Source organism: Sinohyriopsis cumingii, unplaced genomic scaffold, assembly GCF_028554795.1.
Source record: "Sinohyriopsis cumingii isolate HCF-2022 unplaced genomic scaffold, ASM2855479v2 utg000555l, whole genome shotgun sequence".
NCBI lineage: Eukaryota > Metazoa > Mollusca > Bivalvia > Unionida > Unionidae > Sinohyriopsis > Sinohyriopsis cumingii.
Genome location: NW_028315910.1, coordinates 704,462 through 726,242, shown reverse-complemented (window position 1 = coordinate 726,242; position 21,781 = coordinate 704,462). Strand labels below are relative to the sequence as shown.

The following is a 21,781-nucleotide window of genomic DNA, read 5'->3' as shown; positions in this document are numbered from 1 at the left end:
CCTTCGATCGAAACAACAATGAACGCAAGTATGATGGAGGACAGAAAGCCCTGATCAAACTAAAGTGTGTATTTATCAAAGAATTTTTGTTTGCAAACGATATAGTACTAGTTGCACACGGATGAAGTTGGCGCGTGGACCACCTTTCACATGCATGCTCCATTTTCTTACACAGACGAAAGGATGCCGACAAAATTTTGGTAAACTATGGAAATTAATAGGATATGTAAATATAAGTTTATAGGTATCAATAGCTAAATAAGTCCCTGCATGACTGGACCAAAGAGCTGGTTGTTTATTGAAGGATACAGTTACGAGAGGTTACATTGTATTATGAAAGAAATCTTTTCCGATTTCTTGCTTCTTTTTTATTGTGCGCACTGGGTACTCTTGCCATTTTGAGTTGCACAGCCCTGAATACAAAAGTGAGCACAAAAGACTCAACAATTAACTCCATAAAGTCCCACTATGAAAAAAAAAAAAGGTTAAGAAAGAAAAGAAAGGAGACATGCAATCAAGGTATGCTAACTTCGGTGTGTTGCTTGTATTTACAAAAGGCGATTGAGTCATTTATTGTTTGATTAACCTAATTAATATAACGTAGTTATGTATGCTAAAGGGTGCAAACAGGAATTACTTTTGTCAAACGTCAGACTTGGGATAATAATCTGAAGTATTTTAGCTGCGCAATAACCTTTTTTAATTTTAAAAAAAAACTGAAATCGTTTTATTAAAACTATTTTAAGTTAATCAAAAGCTCATTCTAGTGGAAATTTAATATCCTTTTGTCACAGAAGGCTCGTTTCCTTTTTTGAAATCGTGGATTACAAGGTTAATAATGAGGTGTAATATACTTAGACCTTTATTTACGCACCGTGGCAGTCTTGGAGTTGATGTCAAACCCAGAATCATTGCAACCAGACTATGTGGTCACCCTCCATCCACGTGCATTAACCTGTTGCGTGCCTAAGATTACATCCGAAAACTCCAAGAAGATGGAAGGAATTTATTCATTAAGTGCTTTATTGACGACAAAAATAAATTTATTGTTAACTGAGTAAACGAGATATGATACATTTATTGTGGGGATACATCGATGTCACTTCCAATTTAAGTGAAATCATTGTAAAAACAACCGTGTCAGTCTTCGACACGAGCGAAAAGAAGCACTAAACAGAACAAGTTATCGTATGGCTGGGTGTTTCCGTCATGCTGGAATCCGTTTGAAATAGTCGTCTCACTAACGTGGGATAGGTTTATATGGTTAAACACAAAACCCTTCCACATATTTTGCAGTCGTCACTTCATAATATCGAAGCTAGTCTTACTCATTGCGAAGGAAGTGAAAACATTATCGAAAATTTTGAAAGTTTATGACAGAAGACACGTTTGCCCAACAACAGACTTTTCTATTAAAGGAAATATATTTTGAGTTGTATATAAAATAAAATTGCTTTGACGGAAGATTACCAGTTATATAAGAAGGGATAAGACATACACAAGTTTGCATTTGACCAAAATATATAACTTTCCTTAACAACAGAAGACTTGAAAATGAGAGAGGAATTGAAAGTGGCACTCGTTACTGGCTTTCTCGTTCTCGGATTTCTATCCGTTTCTTCGGCTACAGTTGAAGGTAAGAATAACAAAAACGCCAATAATAATAATAATAATGTATATTTTTTTTACCTATGTCGTATTTTAACATGAACCTATCCGAAAATTAAATTGTTATATATTTTTTTTACCAGTGTTTTTTTAATATTTTTCCTTTAATCTTTTTATTTCAAAGTGGCAGACCTGTTCGTTTCTATTTATCAGTCTGGTATATCTATTTAATGTTTTAACATGAAATTATATGACGATTTCTTACTGGTTTATATAAATAATTTCCGATAAAGTGTCGATCTGTGCTCTTTTTAGTGATGGTTCATTAAATCAACACTCACAAAATTTAATTGAAATTTTCTAATGATATGCTAATGTTCTTGCATGGTACCCCCATCCACTTTCATTTGCCCTATATAGATTGGAAATCAAATTAAAGGACTTCCCTCACCCCCTTTCATTTGCATTTTACTGAGTGGAAAATCAGACCAAAGGACTTCCCCCACCCCCTCTCATTTTCCTTGTACGGAGTGGAAAATCAGACCAAAGGACTTTCATTTGCATTTTACTGAGTGGAAAATCAGTCCAAAGGACTTCCCCCACCCCCTCTCATTTGCCTTGTATGGAGTGGAAAATCAGACCAAAGGACTTCTCCCACCCCCTTTCCTTTGCTCTGTACGGAGTGAAAAAGCAGACCAAAGAACTTCCCCACCCCCTTTAATTTTTCTTGTACAGAATGGAAAAATCAGACCAAAGTACTTCCCCCACCTTATTTCATTTGCCTTGTATAGAGTGGAAAATCAGACCAAACAAATTTCTCCCTTCAGCCTTTCATTTGCCTTGTACGGAGTGAATAATCAGACCAAAGACATACCAGATGAGATTTGTATAGCTTAATACTCTTCATATCAAAACGAATTTTACTATATCGACACTACTTGTTTTCCATACCGACACTTTTGTTTTCTATATCGACACTTTCTATACGGACAGTATTGTTTTCTATATCGACAGCATTTTTTTCTATATCGACACTACTGTTTTCTATATCGACACTATTGTTTTATATATGGACACTGCTGGTTTCTATATTGACACTACTGTTTTCTAAATCGACACTGTTAATGATGACCCTTAATGGCAGTTGGCGCTATGAAGCTGACCATATTGACGAATTTTCCCGCATTTTGCGAATATTATCATCATAGTTGTGAATATAAGGACGACCATCGCAAAATTACGTATCTTCTCGTATCAAAATTTACATTATTAAACTTACTATTTATTTTCAACGGCTCTGTCTTTTACAACAAAATGAGTATTTCAAGCATTGCATGCAGGAGTGATGAATTTTCTTTACAGAAGAATACAATAATCATCAATACCGCGATTTATGTGGCCATGTCAATCAATTTCCTCACCGATGTCATCTGATAAAATAAAAACTTTTACACAAACTCTCTCTCTCTCACTGTGATCCTCTAATTACTTCAGAGATTTATTTTTTTTCAGTTCCGATACAATATGGAAGGTATTTCCCTCACATTAAAACATGACATGGACTGTCTACACCTTTATTCACCAGTCACTTTCACGTCTTTAACCAACTTTGATTTCGACCTACCTAACCACCTACCTACATGCCTACTTACCCTAATAGGCACGTGAACTTATCAACAGACGGATTGGTTTATATTTACACGCAAGACATTAATATACAAGAATAAACTAGCAAAAACATTTCTGTTAGAAAGATGAAACTCTGTCTTATTAATGATTTGTTATTTTAATGTAAAATGTATCTTTCCACTGCGTTTTCATACAATAGTGTAGACAATACCACCGGAGACTTACACCCAACAACGTACAAATTATTTATTTATTTGTTTTATTTAAATACGCAAAACATAAAACAAGGAAATAGTGCTAAATACAAGTTTCATTTTTTCCTAAGTTTCACCTGTACACAGTGTTTATTAAATAACCGATGGGCTGAACAATACAGAGAGAAAGGACGAGTTGGAAATTAATCTGTTATCTATGTTCAATCCTCTAAGTGTACAATGTCTATAAATGGGTGGAGGTCAGAGTATGCAATGTCTAGAAGTGGATGGAGGTCAGGGTATGCAATGTCTAGAAGTGGATGGAGGTCAGATTATGCAATGTCTAGAAGTGGGTGGAGATCAGAGTATACAATTTATATAAGTGGGTGGAGGTCAGAATATGCAATGTCTAGAAGTGGATGGAGGTCAGATTATGCAATGTCTAGAAGTGGATGGAGGTCAGATTATGCAATGTCTAGAAGTGGGTGGAGATCAGAGTATACAATTTATATAAGTGGGTGGAGGTCAGAATATGCAATGTCTAGAAGTGGATGGAGGTCAGAATATGCAATGTCTAGAAGTGGATGGAGGTCAGAATATGCAATGTCTAGAAGTGGATGGAGGTCAGATTATGCAATGTCTAGAAGTGGGTGGAGGTCAGAGTATACAATTTATATAAGTGGGTGGAGGTCAGAGTATGCAATGTCTATAAGTGGGTGGAGGTCAGAGTATTCAATGTAGACTAATGGATGGAGGTTAGAGTATGCCATGTTTGCATCATTTTGACGATGTGAAGGAAAACCTATAATTTAACGTCTTGTATGCAGGTGGCATTCAAAATATTTAGTGCTTATAAATATGCCCCAAAACATCTGCTCCATGTTTTCAAGCTGTAAGGACATTAGTTTTGTCGCGCTTGTAATGCTTGCAAACTCGTACACGTTAAGGCAGCCATTAACTGAGTCAACTGATAAGAAAATAGTATGGAATCCAGGGAGATAGAAATATACAAGTCAATTTAATCCAGTGGTGGAGGCAGGTTTACAGTCAGTCTGGAATCAACATCTACTTGACCTTCTCCTTACCGAATTGCCAAAATATTGTGCGCATTGTAATGTAGAACCATTATTGCCTGCTGTTGCTTTGTTCATTTTCCACTTTAATCTTTTAAATTCAACCTTACAAGTGGACTGTACAACATTCAAACAGCCTAAACTAAGTGCTAATGACAGTCAAGATATTGATATCAGAATTTACATTCTTAAACTTTCTATTTCTTTTCAACGGCTGTGTTGACTACTACGAAATGTCTTAACGTATTTAAAACATTGCAAACAGGGGTAATGAATTACAGAAGAATACAATAATCATAAATACCGAGATTTATGTGACTATGGCAATACATTTCCTCACCGATGTCCTCTGATAAAAGAAATACTTTTACACAAACTCACTGTGATCCTCTAAGATATTACCCCAAAACTTGAAAACATGACATGGACTGTCTACTTTTATTCACCTACCTAATCACCTACCTACGTGCCTACTTACCCTAGTAGGCACATGAAATTATCAACACACGGATTGATTTATATACACACGTAAGACGTTAATATACAAACAAAAATTATCAGTGACATTTGTGTCTATATATACACTTAATAATTTTATATACAAACAAAAACTATCAATGACATTTGTGTTAGAAAGACGAAACTGTCTTATTAATGATTTGTCATTTTAGCGTAAAATGTATCCGTCCACTGCGTTTTCATACATTCATGTAGACAATACCACTTGAGACTTACATACAACAACGTACAAATTATTAATTTATTTGTTTTATTTAAATACGCAAAACATAAAACAAAGAAATAGTGTTAAATACATGTTCCATAACTTTTCTAATTCTTTCGTGTACACAGTGTTCATTAAATAACCGATGTGCTGAACAATACAAAGAGAAAGGACCAGTTGGAAATTAATCTACGTTCAACCCTCTAAGTGTACAAGGTCTATAGATTGTTGGAGGCCAGAGTATGCAATATCTATAATTTGGTGGAGGTCAGAGTATGCAATGTTTATAAGGGGGTGGAGGTTAGAGTATGCAAAGTCTATAAGGGGGTGGAAGTCAGAGTAAGCAATGTCTAGAAGTGGATGGAGGTCAGAGTATGCTATATCTATAAATGGGTGGAGGTCAGAGTATGCAATGTCTATAAGTGGGTTGAGGTCAGAATATGAAATATCTATAGGTGGATGGAGGTCCAAGCATACACGTTGAGAAATGGATATAAATTGGTGTATGCCATGTTCGCATCATTTTGACGATGTGAAGGAAAAGTTTAAATTTGGCAAATTGTATGCAGGTGGCATTCAAAATATTTAGTGCTTATGAATATGCTCCAAAACATCTGCTCCATGTTTTCAAGCTGTAAGGACATTAGTTCTGTCACGCTTATAATTCTTGCAAAGTCGTACACATTAAGGTAGCCATTAACTGAAACAATTGATAAGAAAATAGTTTGGAATCCAGGGATAGAGAAACATGCAGATCAATTTAATCTAATTTGTGGTACGGGCATAGATTACAGTCAGTCTGGAATCAACATCTACTTGACCTTCACCTTACCGAATTGCCAAAATATTGTACGCATTTCCATGTAGAACCACTACTATCTGCTGTCGTTTTGCTCATTTTCAACTTTCATCTTTGAAACTTAACCCTATTCGTTGACCCTATAAATTCAAACAGCTTAGTCAAGCTATTGGTAGAAATTAGTCTTTTAGTCCGAGTGGTAGAAGTAGAGAACAAGAGTACAACAATAATAATGTTACTAAGATATGCAAAGTCTAACACTGGACGATTCTAGGAGCCCATATATAGCCATCTTTAAAAACAAGCATGGCTACTTCTGTTTTGTTTTGTTTGTAGTATACACGTGTCACTCTTCATCCACAAAAACATTTAAACAGCAAAAATTACTAAATTCCTCGAAGGACTTTATTGGCGCGGTAATCTGAAACCCCAGAAAAGTGTCCTTGTATTTATTTTATATTAATTTTTTATTACGATTTTACTAAAGTAATTGACAGTGCTATCTTGTACAAGCATCCCCTACCCCCTGAACAAGATTTGATCGATATCCACTGATTGAAATGGACACGGTGATAGGCGCAATACAAAGCATAACGTTTGCTGAATATGAATTTTGACATCCTTGGAACTCGAAAAAAATTCAGTCTTAAACAATGGAGATTTTATTAAACAAAATGTTGCTATACGCGGTGTGTGTGTATGTGTGTGTGTGTGTGTGTGTGTTCATCGAATTAAAAATCCCAGGAAAACACAATCCCCTCGAAACCTTACCGTGTTTCTGGTTCCAATTTTACTTTTATTAGTTTTAAATAAGTTTCATGTGAGTAAACTGAAACCTTTTCTGAAAATCAGAACGAATCTCTCTGAAAACTGATATCATCTGTTGCAGAAAATGATACCTCTCTTTTCAGAAAAACGAAAAAAAATATAAGTTCAAAATGATAATATTACACTACAATTAACTCCATAAGACAGAAACTAAGTTCGAGTATGTGACCAATTACACTCAAATGAACTCCATAAAAAAGAAAATAAATTCGAGGATGTGGCCAACCATTGATAATGCAACAGTTTAAGCTACATCCACTGATATGTTTTATGTCGTTTTGACAAATATTTCAATTTATTAGGTGCACTAAAAATATAAATATTTAATTATGTGTTAGGGAATCTGTGATCTTAGGAGAATATAAAGAAGAACTCCAGTAAACCGAAACACCCTAAAAACTGAAAACCCATCATATCGAAAATAGAATTTGGAAAAAGACGAGCCAAAATAAAACCAAATAAAGCAAAAGACTAAAAACAACAAAAAATGAAACAAACAAAACAAAAATAAAATAAAAAACCCCACAAGTAATTTCAAAACATTTTGAGTACATCGCTTTCAAAAACTGTGACTTATCTTTTGAAGACAAGATTATACATAGTATTGAGGATAGATTGGTCACCAAGCTTGATTTGAACCGCCTTTTACGTCGATACGTATACGTTTGAAAGATTGGAACACACACCCACACCCACACACACACTTCAAAAATTGCCATCCTTAACCAAAATGACACTCAGTTATTGCATACTCGAAGTCTTTTTGGACCGACTACCTATGCTGACAAACACTGTTGGGGAGTCGTTACGTTATAACATCAATACTGTCCGTTTTCAGACATGGTAAGTGTGCAGCTCCGCAACCTATGTGATGTTTCAGTGCATGACATATGAACATATACGAAATGAAACAGCAAACAATAACGAAAAACTTAACTATTTTCATTTTTATTAATGACATAGTTGTGTGCATCTTAAAATAAACTTGCAATTTAATTTTAAAGGGAAAGCCTTTGATGTAAATAGTGATTTATGGTGCTATGGCGACAGGCATCTATGGTACTATGGCGACAGGCATTTTTCTGTATGTTCATCTCCAGGTAGTGTTAAAACAGGTTATTTCTGAATGCTTTTATACAGTTAGTGTTATGATAGGTCACTTCTGGATATTTTTCTCAGCCTAGTGTTATAACAGATTATTTCTGTATGTTTCCTTACGGCTAGTCTTGTGACGTGCTATTTCTGGATGTTCCTCTCAGTTAATGTTATGACGGACCATTTCTGGATGTTCCTCTACAGTTAGTGTTATGACGGACAATTTCTGGATGTTCCTCTACAGTTAGTGTTATGACGGACCATTTCTGGGTGTTCCTCTACAGTTAGTGTTATGACGGACCATTTCTGGGTGTTCCTCTACAGTTAGTGTTATGACGGACCATTTCTGGGTGTTCCTCTACAGTTAATGACTGGTTATGTACGAAAGTGCATATCTACAACCATGACTGGTTATTTCTATACGTTTCTCTACAGTTAGTGTTATGACTGGTTAATTTGGGACTTTTTTTTTCAACAGTTAGTGTCATGACAGGTTTATTTCAGTTAGTGTTATTTGTGGATATGCCTATACCTCTACAGGCATTTCCAGAAATTGATTTCTCTAGGATAGAAAGTGAAATGTTTAGAGGAATTTACAGTATAGTGAATTAAAGCACAAATAATCCTAAATGTTTGATCAAAAAGTACAGTATATTCCAAATGAATTCCAAGTCTTTAATGCGTAATGTACCAAAAGTCTTAATGTACCTCAACAATCTCCGATTTTTGTTTTTCGTTTTGTTTTTGATCACTGAATATAGTAATCGGAGAAGGAGCTGAACTAATACACACATCAAAGCCTTGCAAAGCCAATATTAAAGCCAAACGTTCCGTTTCGATTGGAGGATAAATTCTTTTATTACTTGTTTAATTTTTCGAAAAATAACACACTGGATGATCCACATAATTTTATCTTCTTCAAAAAATAACCCACCAACCACTACATCACTTGCATAGATAGACATTTTAAATAAGTGACTGGTGTTCGGAGCTGAAAGAACTGGAGCACCTTTAAGACTTGCCTTTAATTTGTTGAAAGGTTCCTGCCACTTGTTAGACCAATTCAGTTGGGATTTCTTACTCATTTTTTTCAACGGCTCGTCAGTGATGGAGAAATTGGAGCAAAATTTCCGATAATATCATAACCAAAAATCGCATCGGTTGTTTTCTATTGATGGGCACTGGGACTTCAGAGATATCCTTGCCTTTAAATTATGCAGGTTTAACTTAACCGTGGCCCATAACATGTCCTAAAAATGTAACAAATCACTTTTACCTAAATGAATTATCAAATTTGCATCACTGAGTCGAGCAAAGAATTTCCAAATGGTTTCAAAGTAATCTTTCCAGGTGTCGTTGTAGATAATGACGTCATTGATGTACGAGTTGCAATTATCTAGACCAGACGTAATCATATTCATTAAACGCTGGAATGTTGACGGAGAATTTTTCATAATAAACGGCATCACTTTATATTGATAAAGTCCATCTGGAGTTGCAAGTGTCGAAATTTCTTTTGCTCATTCAGTGAGTGAAATTTGTCAGAATCAATTTAAATTGTCAAATTTGGTGACGTAGTTTGCAGTTCCAATTTAATCAACACAATCAACGATTATTTGCATTGGAAATGGCTAAAATTGTACGATGCTATTAAAATTGAATTTAAAATAAAGTACTTAAATTATGCCATTAAACACATGGGAGGAGGAAAAAAACACAACTTTGCCATATAAATATGCTCAAGAAGTATTTTGGTAGAGATAGCCCTGTTAATTATTAAATCAATTTAGTTGTACCTGTCCCTGACAGTGAGAATACAAAGAATGGAATGCAAACTGACTGTAGGACTCACGGTACTAATTCCACTCCAATGGTAAACATATGGAAACACTATCATATTCAAAATTCAATAACTTAAAATTTATGGGTGCTGATAATGACACCTATAATTTTTCGTGCACATCTAACCTTGGTGCAAGCTTATGTGTGGAGAACACCATATGACCCGCGGCAATTTGTTTACATACATGTGCATGAAACACGTGTTATTGATTCTGCACCAAATGAATCAGGTGCTACTTTCAGTATTGAGTACTCCTGAGTCAAGCCTGTAAAAATGCTAAAATTGTATCAGTAGAAATTTGTCAATATTTTTTTTACATTACATATAGGATAAGCTCTCAAAAGATATTTTTCCTAAAATTTTAATTTTCATTATTAACCAATTATGGACCACCAAACCTGTAAATACTCTATTATTTCTTCACCCATTTCTAGACTGGTTCACAGTTCTTCCGTATAATTAGTACCGTGTGTCCTATAACCAGATTTAATTTTTTTTGAAAAAGTTGTATTTTACTCCTTGATATTAGAACATAATTGTAAGAAAGAATTGGCCATGCTTGTGCATGGATAATAGTGCAATAGCATTTTATGTGATACCAATATCTGTAGTTAAATTGCATCCGCATTACATGTTGCTGTGTTGTATTGTACTTATTAATGGCTTATTCTTGTTATTAAAATAATTGTTTTCTGCCTTTGTATCTTCATGTTATCTTTCTATGGCATGCATGCTACACAAAAGAAACACAAGCATGCTGACATCAGCAAGTATGACATCACAGGGTATCAAATTACATGACGCATTGTATTTTCATCTCTCACTGGCTATAAGACAAGTTTTAAATGTTTTAAATTTCAAAATTGCATTTCTTTTCTTGCTGATTCTCACAGAAATAACATACAGTGCATCCCTATTCACATCAATCAAACAAAACAAATAAGTGTGCCACATGACAGGTCAAAATGATACGAGGCCATTGCCCTTTTGTGACTAAAACAAATACACACACCCATGAAGCATCAAGAGATGCTGATATTCCAAACTTATTTAAACTATCATCACATGTGATTCATGACCCCCAAATGTTAATAAAAAGGTATAAAAGCCAAGGAAGAGTTCCATAAGCTGTATTATACTGAATAATTAAATAACATAGTGCTACTTTTTAGTATAAAACTATGGGGAAGGGTGAATAAGCAAAGAATAGACAGAGTAATTTCTTCAAGCCTGGTAATGTTCCCCACAACAAAGGGGGTGGGGGGGGAATGTGTATCAACCCAAATAACACATCAACATGAGGTATGTTACATAAGGACATCAAGAGACAAATTTGAGAAAGCTATCCAAAGTTCCTATAATGCTGACATTGATGTTGGAGACAGAAAGTGTATGCACAAACTGTTATGACTCAAGCTATTAAGTATGCTGGAGGTGGAGAAATGTGTGAAAAACTTTGCTATGCCAAGACAAGTTCATGTCTCTATGCAATATGCAGACACTGATAAAAATTGTCACTGAATACACTACTTGTTAAATTTAAGTAATAGAACTGAATTGCATATTGAAGTTGTCTAATACATAAACATATACCTACATTTACCCAAAGCTCATAAAAAGTTGAGAAAAAGTCTAAAAATCATTACTGTGGCTGCTTTCCACTATAAGCAGTGTTAAATTACTTACTTTTTAATATAAAGCTGAAAAAATGCATACATTATTGAACAAAAGAGAAACAAAGTAAACATTGCAATCACTCAATTACAGTCAAAGGGGAGGTAATACACCTTGATTTGGCAAACCAAATAGCAAGCTCTAATTTACAGCTAAATGATTCCTTACTATTACTTGATGGTAAGAACAGAGCAATGTAGGTTTTATAAATAGCTTTTGTTTCAAATATGAAACCATATTTCTGACATGAAGCTTGTTTTCATTTATTCACAACAACATATATGGTGAACAAAACACATATCGCTTAGTGCACGCAGTAATCAAATGCTGAGATTTGGAATAATGTGTTCTGAGACCACAAGTTGCAACACCCTGAGTATGAAGGTTTTCTATCATGGGACTTGGTACATGAAGAAAAAAGAGATCTGGTTTGGTGGAAGAGAGCAGTATGTTCACCATGCAGTTATACATCAAGAATGTTTCAACTGTATGAAGAGAGGTTGGGGAAGAAAAACTGCCTGTGTAAAGAATGCAATACAGATAGGACTTTTGCAGAGTTATATTTGGAATGAAGGGTTGAAAACTATTATTTTAAGTGAAAATATCCCTCCCTGCTACCTCAACAAAAGGAATGCAGAAAAGTTCCAATACTGTTTACCCAAAAATGTAATGTACCAATATGAGAAACATGCTGAACATAGAATAGGTGTCAAGGAGTTTAATTCTAGGATAAGAAATAAGACCGGTATAATTGATATTCAATGTGACTCAACATATAATAATTCAGTTTACAGGTTGAGGCAATGCAGCATGTGCAGTTTTGTGCACAGTCCTTATTTTTACAATGTTCTCTGCTTTGACCTGCTGAGTGTGTCTCTAAAGTTAAATGATCAGTACTGATACATAAGTGATTGTGACATAAGTGGCTTACATATAAAATCTCCCCCACCCCCACCCCCTTTTGGGGAATTGTTGCATGTGTTAAATGGTATTTAACCATATAGGCCAATCTATGGGTACCATCATATGAAATTCTGCCATCAGGCCATACTATGCTCTTTTCCCTATGGCCTGAGCTATCTACTTCCACTCTCCAGTGTATAAAACCATCCCCATCTGTCTTTTGTATAGAATTTTTCTCCAAAATCACATTCAAACCATGATAAAAAGACTCCATTATGATTGTCATATGTAAAAACCACCAAATTGATACCCTGTATGCACGTGGTAACCATGGAAACAACAAACTCCTATTATGGTATAGGTCGCATATAGGACTCACGGTACTAATTCCACTCCAATGGTAAACATATGGAAACACTATCATATTCAAAATTCAATAACTTAAAATTTATGGGTGCTGATAATGACACCTATAATTTTTCGTGCACATCTAACCTTGGTGCAAGCTTATGTGTGGAGAACACCATATGACCCGCGGCAATTTGTTTACATACATGTGCATGAAACACGTGTTATTGATTCTGCACCAAATGAATCAGGTGCTACTTTCAGTATTGAGTACTCCTGAGTCAAGCCTGTAAAAATGCTAAAATTGTATCAGTAGAAATTTGTCAATATTTTTTTTACATTACATATAGGATAAGCTCTCAAAAGATATTTTTCCTAAAATTTTAATTTTCATTATTAACCAATTATGGACCACCAAACCTGTAAATACTCTATTATTTCTTCACCCATTTCTAGACTGGTTCACAGTTCTTCCATATAATTAGTACCGTGTGTCCTGTAGTGACTTTGGTTTAACCAATCTTTGAAATTCAGAAACATTAAAGTTGTACTTCTACAACCACAAGATAAGAAAGAACTAAGACCGATGTTAAGTGAATATGAGTACTTGTTTCCTGATGTTCCAACATGAACAAATAAAATATACCATGACTTTGAAATTATAGATTCAGCACTTTTGAAATGGTATCCTTACAGGATGAATTCTCTCAAGCAGGAATGTTTGGAAAAAAGAAATTCAGTATTAACTGGATAGTAATTTCATAGAACCAAGTAAAAAGTAACTGGAGTTCATCATATATTCTTATGTCTAAACCAGATAATACATTCCGTATGCATACGGACTTTAGAAAAGTGAACATTGTCACCAAAATGATGCATTTCCAATGCAAAACACATGACAAGACTCTAAAAAGCTCATGTGTCCCTTAATATTTTAAGGATCAGCTTGGCAGAATTACCAATAAGTGATACTGAACATTTCAACATGAACAGTTCATAACTCTCCATAAAAAAGACTTGGGTTTACTTAACCCAACGAATGTATCGCTTTCAATATGCATAACCATGACCTTGACCTCTCTGAAATAAGAGCTTTGGAATAGCAGTCTTTATTCTGTTGCTTATTTTTCATAAATACCACACCTTGTCTTCTTACAAGAAGAACATGTAGGACAAGATAAGGATTTCTGATTAGTCTTATGAGATGTTTGATTTCTAAAAGTTGTGGCAGATTGATATTTGAAATGAGACTGAAACGCTGTTTTACTACCACATATGAGGAAGACAAACTGACAAAGGAAAGTTCATGAACCAAGGAATTATCAACTGTATGAAAAGCATTTTCAAAATTTTCATCTTTTTCCTCATCATGGTCTTGACATCAATTTTTTTACACTTCAATATGAGCTGCCTGATAATCTTTATCAACCTTGTTGTCTAAGTATCACCTATCAAACAGTTGTTTTTCTTCCCATGACAAATCGACATAGGTGTGTCTATGTTTCTTTTCTACAATTCCTAAACCTTTGTTGATAAGGTACCAACACATAACCCTTTATGATATATTCCTTAACCACTTCATAAGCAGCACTTTGCTCTACTGATAGTGAAATGTAAATATCAATATGTAAACTTTGTAATAATAAAGTCCAATGCTCTCTTTGCCATTTCAAGTTTTCAGCAATTTTCATAAAGTGAAGAAAATATTTATCAACTTTTTTTTTTAAAAGGGGGTACTAAACTTATACTTCTAATAACATCAAAACCTGAACTTTTGTTTAAAAAGAGGGAAATTTATCCCTGCCATATTTAATTATATTAATCAATAATTGCATTTCCTTTCTTCCCTCTGCACCTCCATTGGCTTCTCTCTCTCTCTCTCTCTCTCTCTCTCTCTCTCTCTCATTTGTATATTTCTCTTTTTATTCTTACTGTATCTCCCTTTGCTTTCTCTGCTATTGTATTTCTCTCTCTGTTCATTTACCTCTCCTTTTTCTCTTTCTTGCAATTCCATCATTTATTTTTGAAGCTGAAGCTTTCTTAATTCCAATTCCATATAGTTTTAAACTGTAATTCGTTTCATTTCTTATTAAAACCAGAGACAGGCTTACTAATCAAACCCAAAGCATTATCATCCAAAACTTCCTTTCCCATCAAATACTCAACCATAATATATTTTATTTCCTGCTTTCTTAAAAATGCTTTTACTTCTGAAAGATCATAATGTCTGGCAAGCTCAAGCAACTTTTTTGGGACTCTAACCCCATCTGAATAGGATTTGAAACGAAGTTCACTATATTTCTCAATAGGATTTGAAACAAAGTTCACTACATTTCTGAATAGGATTTTAAACGAAGTTCACTACATTTTTGAGCAGGATTTGAAACGAAGTTCACTACCTTTCTGAGTAGGATTGGAAATGAAGTTCACTATATTTCTGAGTAGGATTTAAAGCAAAGTTCACAACATTTCTGAGTAGGATTTGAAACAAAGTTCACACCATTTCTGAGTAGAATCTGAAACAAAGTTCACTACATTTCTGAGCAGGATTTGAAACAAAGTTCACACCATTTCTGAGTAGGATTTGAAATGAAGTTCACTACATTTCTGAGTAGGATTTAAAGCAAAGTTCACAACATTTCTGAGTAGGATTTGAAACAAAGTTCACACCATTTCTGAGTAGGATTTGAAATGAAGTTCACAACATTTCTGAGTAGGATTTGAAACAAAGTTCACTATATTAGATGACATTGTGAATGCTTGCTGGTTTCGCTAATGAATTCTTAAATGTGTGAAATTAAAATCTTTACCAATAAAAATTCCAAGTCAATTTAAATTTATAAGCAAATATTTAACATATCTGAAATGTTGTAAAGACATTCAGATCCCAGACAAGCCATAAATCTGTTACAACTCTATGGTCTTCAACTAACTGAAAGAATGAATAAAATCGATAATGTAAAATTGACCTATTCCTATAGTACAAAGTGAAAACTTAAGAGGAACTTAAATATTGTGAATTAAATCCCAAACAATAGAAATGTTTTATCACAAGTCCAAAAAGTATAGAATATTCAGAATGAATTCCAATAGTCTTGAATGTGCTGATATGCCAATGGTATTGAATGTCTTAATGTACCAATAGTCCTGATGTACCACAATGATATAATCTAGAATTGCTAGAATGAGCCTTCAATAATCCCAAAATAGTGTTTAATCTAAAACGTCAATGAGCACTTTGTAATTCCAATAAATAATTTGAATAAATAATTCCTCTCAGATTATAACTGAACACAACTAAATGTGATTTCAAAAACTGATATTACAACAGGAATGAATAATTTTGTTTACCACAAAATTATATTAAAAAATTAAGACACAATGAAATAACCAGGATGTGGGTCACAAATTTGCTCACAGAACATTATAAGTTGTAAATATGTCTAGACCTTGAACTCAAATACCATTAAATAACTCATTTATAATTTACAAACATGACAAAAATCAGGTACACAAAAACTATATCTTCAGTCATAGACAAAGGTCAAGCATACAATATAAATTAAATATATGTAACAGTTCCTCTTCATTTAGTGTTATACTTCTGGATGTGCCTCTAGAGTTATTTTTATGACAGATTATTTCTGGATATTCATCTACAGTTGGTGTTATGACAGATTACTTCGAAATATTCCTATACAGTTAGTGTTATGACAGATTACTTTTCAATGTTCATCTACAGTTGGTGTTATGACAGATTACTTCTAAATATTCCTACACAGTTGTTATTATAACAGACTGCTTCTAAATATTCCTATACAGTTGTTATTATAACAGATTACATCTAAATATTCCTATATTCCTACACAGTTGTTGTTATGTTAGATTACTTCTAAATATTCCTATACAGTTATTGTTATGGCAGATTACTTCTGGAGTTGTTGTTATGACAGATTTCTTCTAAATATTCATATAAAGTTGTTGTTATGCTAGATTACTTCTAAACATTCCTATACAGTTAGTGTTATGACAGATTACTTCTGGAGTTGTTATTGTAACATATTACTTCTAAATATTCATATACAGTTGTTGTTATGACAGATTACTTCTAAATATTCATATACAGTTATTGTTATGGCAGATTACTTCTGGAGTTGTTATTATAACAGATTACTTCTAAATATTCACATACAGTTGTTGTTATGACAGATTACTTCTAAATATTTCTATACAGTTAGTGTTATGACATTACTTCTAAATATTCCTATACAGATAGTGTTATGACAGATTACTTCTAAATATTCCTATACAGTTAGTGTTATGACAGATTGCTTCTAAATATTCCTATACAGATAGTGTTATGCAGATTGCTTCTAAATATTCCTATACAGTTAGTGTTATGACAGATTACTTCTACATATTCCTATACAGTTAGTGTTATGACAGATTACTTCTAAATATTCCTATACAGTTAGTGTTATGACAGATTACTTCTAAATATTCCTATACAGTTAGTGTTATGACAGATTACTTCTAAATATTCCTATATAGATAGTGTTATTCCTATACAGATAGTGTTATGCAGATTACTTCTAAATATAGGTTCTTCCTCAACCATTATACTGGCTGTTATGTATAGCCTATTGTGTGCTGAAAAATGGCATTAAACCCTACAACAACAACAAACAACAACAACTTCTAAATATTCCTATACAGTTAGTGTTGTGACAGATTACTTCTAAATATTCCTATACAGTTGTTATTATAACAGATTACTTCTAAATATTCCTATACAGTTGTTATTATAAGAGATTACTTCTAAATATTCCTATACAGTTGTTATTATGACAGATTACTTCTAAATATTCCTATAGAGTTAGTGTTATGACAGATTACTTCTAGATGTCCATCTGCAGCTGGTGTTATGAATTGCTTCTGACTATTCTAATAAAGATAGTGTTATGACAGACTTTGTGTGTGTATTCCTTTGTAATTAGTGTCATCATAATTGATAAAAATACAAATATACATTGGGGTAATTCAATAATATGAAAGCATACTATTTCATGATTCTTGTTAATTGCAGAGTTCCAGTGTTACACATGTTCCTACAGTGTCTGGGATATGACAGGTTCAATACGTGATTGTATAACGCATCCAAAGTTCTTAAGTGACCTGAATCAATTGAAGTGTGGCAATTACTGCGTTTTCTCTGAACAGTATGACAAATGTAAGTAAAATTAAAATGTGGCCCTCATATTGAATCCATGCTCAAAGCAATGATGATAAACTATTTGGACCTTTATCCTCAATGTAGTGATACTGACCCAGAGGTTTACGGGGTGAGAAAGTATATCACAGAATATGTAGTTGCTGCTTCTTAAATAAGAAATTACATCCAAGGTATGAAAAATGATCTTGATGAACGGAAATACAGGTAAAACACATTATAACGCGATGCTCGGGGTCCAAAGAATAACATCGCAATATAAGCGGGATCGCCTTAACAGGTTTTCTGAAAAACTTCCCCATAGAAAATGTGCATTGAATATTCAATGTCATCAGTTTTAATTAACCTCTTGATTATATAATCTGCTAGGGATATAAATACTCGGCTTTTCCAAGAGCAATGTATTTAGGATGTTAAAAAGAGAGGTCACCTTACATTAAAAAATAGGAGCCATGCTGCTATCACGTTATAAGCGGAATTGCATTATAACGGGTTGTACCTGTCTATGCAAGAAAAACATTTCTCTCAATTTAATGAGAATTACATGCAAATTTTTATATGCCTGTCATTAAATGATGTAATGTTATGATTTTGACTGTCTGTCTGCTTTGGTTTCTGTACAGTAGCTTCACTTCTTTAATAACATATCTTGACCAGACTTTATGGATGCATTGCATCTGAATAAGGAAGAAAGAAAAAAATGGTTTCCTTACAAAAACCTTATAGATTCCATACCTTGACCTAACTTGGTTGGTAACTTTCGCTTGAGGCAAGGAAAATGCATATCATTTCTGGGATCAAAAAGGTCTGTAGTCAAGATTTACTGTAACTGAATGAGATAAACTGTTTTCTTGTTATAAAAATCTTGTGATGTGATTCTGGATGACTTGTACTTTGGGTAACGAAGACAGCTATTGATTCTGGGGTTAAAGGTCAAGGTAATTTTGACTTGAAGAAGACAAAGAGAGATTTCAACACTATGTCTTTAGTTCTACAGCACATTCCTTGACCAAACTTTGTGGAAAGCATTATTTAGGGTGAAAAATTAAAAGGTGAGTTACATTTACTTTTATTTTACATTAAATTTCAAAGACAAACTTTGTAGATAGTTTGCAGCTGGGATAAGAAAAAACCTCCTGATTTCTTGGTTTGAAAGTTCATAGGTCAAGGTCAAGGTTTGGTTTGGTGCTTACGGCACAGCAACAAAAGTAGGTTATTTAGTGACCAGGCAATTGGAGCAAGGTCAAGGTCATAAAGACATGATGATTTCCACACTAAAAATTTGGTGATTGATGAGAGACCCCGACCAAATTTTCAGGATATCTTGCAAATGGGATAGAAAGAAAGGTTTTGATTTGGGATCACAAAATCCATTACAAGTGTCACTGTGACACAAACAAAGGGAAATATTTCTTCAAAATAATGTTAAATACATGCCACCTAACTTTGAAGAGAGCGTATTGATATATCTTTTAATATGCAATCATTTTTGGCAAAAACAACCCCCGAGATTGTTGATTTTACCTACAGTGGTAATATGTGCTTTCCTACTGTGGCTTTTCATAAATTATGGTTTACAAATTTGGGAAGTAATTGAAAATGTTTTCCTTTCTGTTTAAAAAAGATTTCTTTAAAAGAAATAAAAGCTAGCACTGAAAATGAATGTTCTTTACCTATTGTTAACTTACAATTTTTAAAAAATATGTTCATCCCATTTTACCTCTTTCTTTTGTTCTGAAAACGAGATTTGTTTATTTTTAGATAAAAATATGGTTACATCATACTTTCGGACATGCAGCACAAGTTGGGGAAATGACTGCACGGAAGATGCCTCCAACATTTATTGCAAAGGCACATGCAAGGGGAATTTTTGTAACGAGAATGAAGTGGGTCAGAGGTACAAAGGATACCTAGCACAACACAGAGATGATTATGATTATAACAATCCATATGCTGATGATGCAAATTCAATGACAGCAAATTTTATCCTGATATTATGGTGTTCTCTGTACCTTATTTATTTCAAATAAATACAAAATTCGAATAACTCTGATCAGCTTTATGTCCTCTCTTTGACTTCATTTTTATATGTTGGTGTTTGACCTCAAATTTTCATCTGTTCGTGAAGTTAAGTCTGTCTGTGAATTCCATACTGCAAGCAGAATAATGAGAATGCCAACTGTTCTCCACAAAAACTTGCTAAAATAACAGAAAGTCTTCTTCCTCTTCAATCACCGTATCTTGATATTCATCCCCTAGTTTTCTGTACCATGGCAATTTCATGATCCGTAGCTGTTCCATATGATTGACACGAGCTTTGGTTGCTACTGGGACAGATCGACTAGAAAACATCTCAACATCTTTCTCCGTCACATGAGAAAGGTCTGGTGCCACTGAAATGAACAAATATGTATGGGTTAATACAATAAAACTTGTATATCTTGTCAACCAGCTAAGGGTGAGTATAATCAAAAATATATTTTGTGGATCAACTTTGATAGAATTATAAAACATTTATATCCTGTGAATCAGCTTTCCTGATATTTTTCTCCATCAGCAATAAATCATATGACTTCTGGAACTACAGCAGAATTTATTCATTATATTGGCATCATGATCATGACATAATCCAAGTTTACTACTGAGTCTGCATAAAATAATATTTAACAGTATGTAGGTCTACAAAATATTGATATGTAGGTCTACATATGTGATGTTTAACAGTGTGTAGGTCTACATAATGTGACGTTTAACAGTGTGTAGGCCTACATAATGTGACGTTTAACAGTGTGTAGGCCTACATAATGTGATGTTTAACAGTATGTAGGTCTACATAATGTGATGTTTAACAGTGTGTAGGTCTACATAATGTGATGTGATATTTAATCATGTGACATTTAACAGTGTGTAAATCTACATAATGTTATGTTCCACAGCGTGTAGGTCTACATAATGTGATGTTCAACAGTGTGTAGGCCTACATAATGTGATGTTAACAGTGTGTAGGTCTACATAATGTGATGTGATATTTAGTCATGTGACATTTAACAGTGTGTAAATCTACATAATGTTATGTTCAACAGTGTGTAGGTCTACATAATGGGATATTCAACAGTGTGTAGGCCTACATAATGTGATGTTAACAGTGTGTAGGTCTACATAATGTGATGTTTAACAGTGTGTAGGTCTACATAATGTGATGTTAACAATGTGTAGGTCTACATAATGTGATGTTTAACAGTGTGTAGGTCTACATAATGTGATGTTTAACAGTGTGTAGGTCTACATGTGATGTTTAACAGTGTGTAGGTCTACATAATGTGATGTTTAACAGTGTGTAGGTCTACATGTGATGTTTAACAGTGTGCAGGTCTACATAATCTGATGTTAACAATGTGTAGGTCTACATAATGTGATGTTTAACAGTGTGTAGGTCTACATAATGTGATGTTAACAATGTGTAGGTCTACATAATGTGATGTTTAACAGTGTGTAGGTCTACATAATGTGATGTTTAACAGTGTGTAGGTCTACATGTGATGTTTAACAGTGTGTAGGTCTACATAATGTGATGTGATATTTAGTCATGTGATGTTTAACAGTGTGTAAATCTACATAATGTGATGTTTAACAGTGTGTAGGTCAACATAATGTGATGTTTAGCAGTGTGTAGGTCTACATAATGTGATGTTCAACAGTGTGTAGGTCTACATAATGTGATGTTAACAGTGTGTAGATCTACATAATGTGATGTTTAACAGTGCGTAGGTCTACATAATGTGATGTGATATTTAGTCATGTGACGTTTAACAGTGTGTAAATCTACATAATGT

General features: G+C 33.8%; 2 protein-coding genes across 2 annotated transcripts in view; one reads left to right on the top strand and one right to left on the bottom strand.

Annotated features, from left to right (window-relative positions):
• Positions 1 to 920: 920 nt before the first annotated feature.
• Positions 921 to 20,001, top strand: LOC149773791 (uncharacterized). The gene is made up of 3 exons (XM_089946013.1): positions 921 to 1,636; positions 17,805 to 17,948; positions 19,710 to 20,001. Exons 1-3 carry the CDS (start codon positions 1,555 to 1,557, stop codon positions 19,976 to 19,978), a joined length of 495 nt encoding a protein of 164 aa, XP_089802139.1. The 5' UTR covers positions 921 to 1,554; the 3' UTR covers positions 19,979 to 20,001.
• Positions 19,900 to 21,781, bottom strand: part of LOC149773790 (IQ calmodulin-binding motif-containing protein 1-like) — a 65,603-nt gene continuing 63,721 nt past the window's right edge. The window contains exon 14 of the mRNA XM_089946012.1: positions 19,900 to 20,341. Coding sequence (XP_089802138.1) covers positions 20,148 to 20,341 — 194 coding nt within the window. The 3' untranslated portion in view covers positions 19,900 to 20,147. The remainder of the gene's footprint in view (positions 20,342 to 21,781) is intronic.

Excerpts from the sequence above, each read along its gene's own strand:
- LOC149773791 (XM_089946013.1), top strand. The coding sequence starts at position 1,555 with ATGAGAGAGGAATTGAAAGTGGCACTCGTTACTGGCTTTCTCGTTCTC. Across the intron at positions 1,637-17,804 it reads TTCTTCGGCTACAGTTGAAG|AGTTCCAGTGTTACACATGT; the intron begins GTAAGAATAACA and ends TGTTAATTGCAG. Across the intron at positions 17,949-19,709 it reads CTCTGAACAGTATGACAAAT|ATAAAAATATGGTTACATCA; the intron begins GTAAGTAAAATT and ends GTTTATTTTTAG.